Genomic DNA, 8,431 nt, shown 5'->3' with positions numbered 1-8,431 from the left:
GCCCCTTTGCTAGCCCGATGCCAATTTCCATTGCTGTCTATGTATGTATTAGCTGTGTGCTTTTCCACCGGATTAAAGGGAAGGAAATGCACTTCAGTGATCCCTGCTCTTGCCTGGACCACAAATAATTTGCGTAGTGATTATGATAGTTAGACCATAGACGAGTATGCATTACAGTCAATTCAAAGTACCTCCTTGGGATCAGCCAGCATTCCTACAATACAGGCATCAATAGCATCCTGATTCTCGACCCTTGAAGCTCTTGCACCAAGAAGAATCACCATATCCTTGTCACAATCCTTAGCAAATACCTACACAACATGACGTCCATGGTCCAAGAGTGTAAAACTGTTTACGTTACCAGTATGTATGCTTTCATTTTTCGACTTGAAACTTTGTTGTCATTCTCTATTAAATAACCAACCTCGATTAGATTTTTGTCAACTGTGAGCTTGTTCAAGGTAAGAGTACCAGTCTTGTCACTACACAGTACGTCCATCCCAGCCATTTCTTCAATGGCAGTCATCCTCTTGGTGATAGCACCCTGCTGTGACAACCTGTGCGATCCAATTGCCATAGTCACAGATAACACGGTTGGCATGGCAATTGGAATGCCTCCGATGAGAAGAACCAAAAGGTTGTCAATTCCATCTCTGTACCTCCGGTGTTGTATTGGGTACATTACGACTATCTCTATTACCACGCCCACCGCAATGGAACATATGCAGAAGTTCCCAATGGCCGTCAACACCTAATTAAATTGGATCATTTTTGTAATTAAATCGTGTAATACGAGTTGAATATGCCAATCAAGTTCATGATTGCAAACGATACCTTCTGGAAGTGGCCCATTTTCTCTGTGCTGTCAACGAGATGAGCAGCTTTTCCAAAGAAAGTGTTGATTCCAGTGGCAATGACAACAGCCTCAATCTCACCTTGTTTGCAGGTGGAGCCTGAGAACACTTTGTCCCCGGGGTTCTTTGTCACTGGCAATGACTCACCGGTCAGTGCAGATTGATCGATCTTGAGGGGATCTCCTTCGAGCAATCGAGCGTCTGCTGGGATGATATCTCCCAACTTTATGCTAACTATATCTCCCGGTACCAGAATCGCAGCTTCCTGCTCATTCCATCTGCCATCCCTCAGGACCTTCACAAAACAAAAACGGATAAAAAACTCAAATTCAAGACCATGAAATTGAAACACGGTATTGTCAATGGCTCGGATGGAACTCTGAATACCTTCGTCTTTGGTGCAAGGCCTGCCATTAGAGCTACAGCAGCATTCCCGGCATTGTTTTCCTCGATAAAGCTTATGGTCGAATTGATCACCAGTAAAACGGCAATACCAACAAAATCTTGCCAATCAGGTGGCTTACCCTGCAATCATTTATTCGCGGCTTACTACAGTTAGACACGAACAACACAACGTACTTTTAAATATTTGTATGAGAATCACCTCTCCATTTGCCAATACAATGGCTATGATAGCAGCGCACTCCATAACCCATGACAGAGGATTCCACATTAAACCCAAAAATTTGAGGAGCTTACTTTCCTGTTTATAAACCATAAGTTATAAATTAGCACCAAACCAATTAATCGAAAAATTGAAACTGAGCAAGGAAAATTATTATAAAGTTTTGCCTTCTTCTCCTCCAACTTGTTTGGGCCAAAGATTTGAAGCCGCTTGTCGGCTTCAGCACTTGTCAATCCCTCCTTCGAACTTTGCAATTGTTCGAATACTTGCTCAACCGGTATGCGCTCCTATATATACCCAACCAAGAAAAAAAAATCAAAATCAATCAATATACAAATCGTGCATGGAGTGCAATTGACTGAAAAAATTACTGAAACTGCTCAATTTTATGTATGTCCCAAAAGACTGAACAAAATATATATTGCGTAACAAACTGACACACGTTCAAATTCAAAGATTAAATATCTGAATCAGAAAGTAAAACTCTAGAATATAAATACATAAAAAATCAGTGTGGAAAAAGTAGCAAATCTTGCATGGAATGCAACAAAGTACTGAAATTTCTCTCCCAAGAACAAACATATATTGCACAACAAACTAATACACATTTAAATTCAAAACGAACGATCTGAATCAGCGAGTAAAACGTAAATATAAACTCATAAAATCAGTGTGAAAACAGACGTATAAATAGAATTTTAAGATAATTAGAGAGAAATGAAAGGTCGTACAAGGTCGACGTTCTCATTCTTTATCTCCTTCAAGTTGCTGCTACCCTTATTTGCTGCCATTTTTCACTTCTTCGATCATTTTTCCTCCGACCTCGTCTAATATATGATGAGTTTGTTATCATGATTTTTGCACAATTATAGCTTGATTTTTGCTAGATCTTGTAAGTATAGAACGTTTTTGATGTGTTTGTTAGTGTTGTTTTGAAGATTGGGAAAAACGATGTAAAAAGAAGTATTAAAGTGGACGAAGAGGCAAAAAACACGGAATTGAGGCAGAAAGACGACGCTTAGGCGCCTCAACCATAGCGCCCAGGTGCCACAACCATAGCGCCTAGGCGCTAGGTGTTGAAGACATAGGGCCTAGGCGCTGCGATTGAAGATATAGGGCATATTTTTTTTGGTCCGTTTTTAAATCCATAGAAATCTCACTTCTGCATAAAATGGAGAGGCACCTATAAATACATCTTTCTCATACTTTTGAAGGGTTCTTGACATATTGGAGAGAAGAGAACAAGATGGGAGATTCAAAAGAGAAATTCAAGAAGATTAACACCAAGCAATTGACGATTAGAAGCATTCATTGGAAGAGGAAGGAGATCTTGGTGCAAGAATTCTACTTTTTCTTCTACATCTTTATTACAAACTTGGTGAGTATAGAACGTTTTTAAGACAAATTTCTACTTTTCTTCTTGTATTATGAGTAGCTAAATTCATTGTTAGGGGGAATAATGTAACCAATTGAGATATTTTACATTCTCGTATTAAGACTTTCAGTTTTTAATTCTTCCATGTGTTGATTTCGCTATGAGTTGAATAAATTAAATTATCTGATCAATAATTTGATGATTTATGTGAATTCTTTACAAATAGAGATATGAGTTTAAGATTTAGATCATGTAGTAAAATTCAGTACATTGGTATAACAAGTAGAGATACCTATACCATTTATTGAGATCATAATTGAATTCCTAAGACATAGAACTCATTTAACTTAGTTGAATTTGCAGAGATATAAAATTTAATTAGTTGAATAGGCTCAATGAGAACTCGAGAGGAGTAAATTGAATACAATAGGAGAATTCGACCGAACACTACATTAGAATTGAGTTTTAATTTGAGATGTAAAGGTGATCAATTGATGAAGTTATTCTACCTTAACATTCATTCATTATTTGATTCTCCAACCAATCATGTGAACATTCATTTATGTTCTAGAATTTAGACTAAAACCCAGATTTTATAACCTTTGATTTGTGTTAGTCAAATAGTAGTTAAATAAATATTGAATTAAGTGGTCGAAAATAGTCCTTGTGGGATTGACAAATCAGACTCTTAGGTCCACTATTACTTATTACGGGTCGTACATTTGCGAAACAAAATTTTACAACAAGTTTTTGGCGCCGTTGTTGGGGACTATTTCTTTTAGTCTTAATTTATTTTTTTATTTTAACTGTTATTTGATTTGTTTATTTTTCTTTTATTTATAGAAAATTGTGTTCGTTGTATGCTCCGTGCCCAAGACGACGATCTTGAACTGTTTGATTTGGAGATAGAACGTAAGGAACACAAACAAAAATAGCAACATCAAATGACTGACAATTAACAAATCCATATCCCTATTCAGCCGATTGGACAAATGGTCGCAAGAGTGGTGACACCACCGGAACAGCAGCATGAGCGAAGGGAAATAAATGAAGGTGATTTGCCAGTATCAATGTTCCTGACACCTATAGCAGCACCCATGCGCTCCAATATTGTGTACCCAGATTTTGGGGTGAATAACTTTTAGATCAGGCCGGATTGGATTAACTTGATGAGCAACATTCTGCAATTCTACGGGCTACCCCATGAGAATCCCAACATTTCTTAGAAATTGTCAGAACTTCCATGCTCCGGGGGTCAATGAAGATGCTATTAAATTATGACTATTTCCATTTACATTGAGAGATGTTGCATTGGAGTGGTTAGATGCGGAGCCTCATGCCAGCATTACTACATGGGAAGAACTGATCAGGAAATTCTGCAACAAATTCTTCCCACCAGCCAGAGTAACTAAAATCAGATTGAAAATTCAAACTTTTCAACAGAAAGAGGGAAAAAGCTATCACGAGGCATGGAATTAGATTTAACGAGCTGATGAGAAAATGTCCAAACCATGGAATCACTCAAGGAAACCAAGTGCAGTACTTCTACACCGGACTTACACCATTGTCAAAATCTCAAGTTGATGCCTCTACTGGAGGATCAATCATAGGAAAATCAATGCAACAAACCATGGACCTATCTGAGTTAATTGCCACCACACATTCAATGTTCTCATAAAAAAGAGTGGTACCACCAAAGGCAGCAGGAATGTGTGAACTAGACAGCACAACATCTACCAATGCACAGATAACAGTTTTAACAAAACAGGTAGAGTTACTTGTAAAATTGCAAACACATGGAGCAAATGCAATGATGGCTAGTTCAGTATGTGAGNAGAAAAATCTGTACCAAACGCAACTGAAAATGGAGAAAGTACAGAAACATCAACTGCCAAAGCACCAAGTCTAGACAAATCTTGCATGCCCCCCAGTCCCTTTCCTCAAAAGCTCAAGAAGAACAAACAAGACACAAACTATGAAATATTTCTCGATGTTCTCAAGAAGCTCTAGATCAATGTTCCGTTCATCGATGTGATACTACAAATTCCAAGCTATAAGAAATTTTTGAAAGAGATGTTGACAAAGAAAAGAAAGCTTCCAGAGTTTGAAACTGTGGCATTAACTGAGGAAAGTAGTGCAAGAGTCCAGAGAAAATTGCCTCCTAAATTGAAGGATCCAGAGAGTTTTACTCTACCAGTTTCAATTGGAAATTCCTATTCAACTAATGCATTGTGTGACACTGGTGCTAGTATCAATCTAATATCATATTCTGCTTACAGGAAATTGGGACTAGGTAAAGTCAACTCAGCATCAATAACGCTACAACTCTCTAATAGAACACTCACAAGGCCACGTGGTAAAGTTGAGGATGTACTCGTAAAAGTAGGAAATTTAATATTTCCTGTGGATTTCATTGTATTGGACATACCAAAAGATCGAGACATTCCAATTATATTGGGTCGACCATTCTTAGCAACGGGACGAACCCTTATTGATATGGAGAAGGGAGAACTAATCTTGAGGGTGGAGGACAAGCAGAAGATATTCAATTTTTACATCCAATATGAGAAACCTCCCAATAAAAATGATTGCTATAGAATTGATGAAGAAGAGCCACCTGATCAACGAAGCTGTCAGAATAAAAAAAATAAATTTTGAAGAACTTCTTGGTAGAGATAAGAATGGACAAATTAAAATTTGTAGAGCAAAAAAGGACTGCATTAATGAAAATTGCACAAAGTGCAATGATGGAATAACTTGGTTTGAGCCACCATGATAAATCAGCGGCACAAATCAAGCTAATGACTTAAAAGAAGCGCTTCTTGGGAAACAACCCAAGCTTTTATTTTATTTATTTTGTTTTCAAAGTTCTAAGATAGTTTAATTTATAGCTTACTTAGGAATCATCACCCATACACCTTTTGCCCATAGGTCTTGGAGTAATTAAGTTGGTTATTAGATGTTTGAGCTAAGTAATCCTTGTTCCATGAGTTTAATTTTTCAGGAACATGACGTCGCGGAACACTCAAACCAACATGGACATGGAGAAAATGAGACAAATCTCAAGTTTGTGAGAAAATGTAGAAGAAGAGTCAATCAAATGCAACACCAAGACACCACAACATCATAGGCAATACTGACATTTCAGGGAAGTCCTCCTCATTTTCCTTTAAATTTCACAATGAGGACAATGTTTCAGTTAAATTTGGGGGAGTGACATCATTTGCTTACATTGTTCAGTTTCTCGAATGCTTATGTGTGATTTGCTTGTTTTATTTGTTTGTGTTTTTACTCAAAAATTTTTTTTTTTTCATTTCGTGTTTTTGCATGCTTGTGTGTGTTAGATAACCTTACCGGGATTGATATGTGTAATTGAGAACATGCATTGATTTATGAATTGTGGACGAGTTATGTATTTGAGTTAGATTTTTGCTTATTCATGTGAAACGAAAATTATTTTTTGCACGTGAGTTGATTGTAGCGTTGTACATGAGGAGGTTGATTCATGTTTATATGTTGAAATAGAGAACTTAGATGCTAAAACCAAACAACCATTAAACATCACAATACCCTTAAACCAAACTTAGGACGTTTGGATGATTGCACTGTTGTAGGGAAATTTGAAGATAAATGTGGATTTCGTGTGTGTTAATTTTTGTGTGGATTGTCTGAGACTAATAGGATAAAAATTGGGTGAAAACCTTAAGTCAGAGGTCGATTTTCGAGGATATGTGTTTAATAAGGGGCATTGTACTAATCACCGCATAAAAAAAATCCCAATGAGGACAACTTTAATAATCTCATTGTGAATCGTCTTTTCATTGCCTTTATGACTCGAGTGATTAAGCCTGTAAGGGTTTAAAACCTGGTGTCCAAAAGTCATCTGATTTGGGAGTTATCGGCCTAAAACTCGCTACAGGGGTCATTTAGAAAGCTTAAAGGAGAGACGTCCGCACAAAGAGTGATTAAAGAATAAAGATATAAATGAAAAAAAAATAAAAAAAAAAAGAGAAAAAAATAGATATCAAATGCCTTGATTAAGCCCCGAACACTTGTTTTAGAGGATTAGACCTTTGATAAGGGGTTAGTAACTTGGTTGATTCCTAGAGGTTGAAGCAGTCAAAAATAAGGAGAATCCTCAACATGTGTGGAACTAGAATCAGTAAAATCTAACCAAACTTGAGTGGTGTAAGAAATTAGTATTGAAAATTTAACATTAAGTTACACCCTTGGAAAGAGAAAAGAAAATAAGTTTGGGGGTGTGTGAATCCCACGAGCAAAGTAAGGAAAAATTTGACTTCTAAGGTCGGGAATTGGGTCAACTTATTATTGTACAGCGTTGCACTTGACTCTCTTCACACACACACCCGTTTTGCATTGAATATGTGAGAATTTAACTTTTGCATTATAGCTTTGAAGTGGTTCATTGAATCAAAGTTATGTTTTTAATCCTCAGACATGAAGGCAAGCTATCTAGCGAAATTTATTTTAAGTGATTTTGTTTGTCTTAGTTGTGTTTGTGTGTCCATTAATTATTTTAATGGGTTTTGGTGTTTGCTCGAGGACTAGCAAATGGTTAAGTTTGGGGGTATTTGATGAGTTTGTTACACTCATAATTTTTGCACAATTTTAGCTTGATTTTTACTAGATCTTGTGAGTATAGAACGTTTTTGATGTGTTTGTTAGTGTTGTTTTGAAAATTAGGAAAAGTGATGTGAAAAGAAATATTAAAGTGGACGAAGAGGCAAAAAACACGAAATTGAGGCAGAACCATAGCGCCCAAGTGCCACAACCATAGCGCCTAGGCGCTACCATCAGCACCTAGGTGCTGAAGACATAGCGCCCAGGCGCTATAACCAGCGCTTAGGCACTGTCTTATAGCGCCTAGGCGTTGTGATTGAAGATTTAGGACGCGTTTTTTTGGACCGTTTTTAAATTCATAAAAACCCTACTTCTACATAAAATGGAAGGACACCTATAAATACATCTTCCTCATACTTTTGAAGGGTTCTTGACATATTGGAGAGGAGACAACAAGAAGGGAGATTCAAAAGAGAAATTCAAGAAGATTAACACCAAGCAATTGAAGATTAGAAGCATTCATTGGAAGATGAAGGAGATTTTGGTGTAAGAATTCTACTTTTTCTTCTACATCTTTATTACAAACTCGGTGATATATTCTAAGACAAATTCTTACTTTTCTTCTTGTATTATGAGTAGCTAAATTCATTGTTAGGGGGAATAATGTAACCAATTGGGATATTTTACATTCTCGTATTAAGACTTTCAGTTTTTAATTCTTCCATGTGTTGATTTTGCTATGGTTGAATACATTAAATTATCTAATCAATAATTTGATGATTTTTGTGAATTCTTTACAAATAGAGATATGAGTTTAGGATTTAGACCATGTAGTAAAATTCAGTACATTGGTATAACGAGTAGAGATACCTATATCATTTATTGCAGTCATAATTGAATTCCTAGGACATAAAACTCGTTTAACTAAGTTAAATTTGCATAGAGATATGAAATTTAATTAGTTGAATAGGCTCAATGAGAACTCGAGAGGGGTAA

General features: G+C 36.6%; 1 protein-coding gene across 1 annotated transcript; it reads right to left on the bottom strand.

The window, feature by feature from the left end:
* Positions 1–8: 8 nt before the first annotated feature.
* On the bottom strand, positions 9–2,270 carry LOC111384117 (plasma membrane ATPase 4-like; the record flags this gene model as incomplete). The annotated part of the gene is made up of 8 exons (XM_023008356.1): positions 2,211–2,270; positions 1,647–1,766; positions 1,459–1,557; positions 1,242–1,379; positions 835–1,149; positions 425–751; positions 192–311; positions 9–113 (listed from the first exon to the last, which is right to left on the bottom strand). Coding segments are annotated over exons 1-8 (1,284 nt in total), but the record flags the coding sequence as incomplete, so codon positions are not given.
* Positions 2,271–8,431: the final 6,161 nt, after the last annotated feature.

Source organism: Olea europaea, unplaced genomic scaffold (assembly GCF_002742605.1).
Source record: "Olea europaea var. sylvestris unplaced genomic scaffold, O_europaea_v1 scaffold2847, whole genome shotgun sequence".
Taxonomy (NCBI): Eukaryota; Viridiplantae; Streptophyta; class Magnoliopsida; order Lamiales; family Oleaceae; genus Olea; species Olea europaea.
This window is presented reverse-complemented; position numbering and strand designations above follow the sequence as displayed.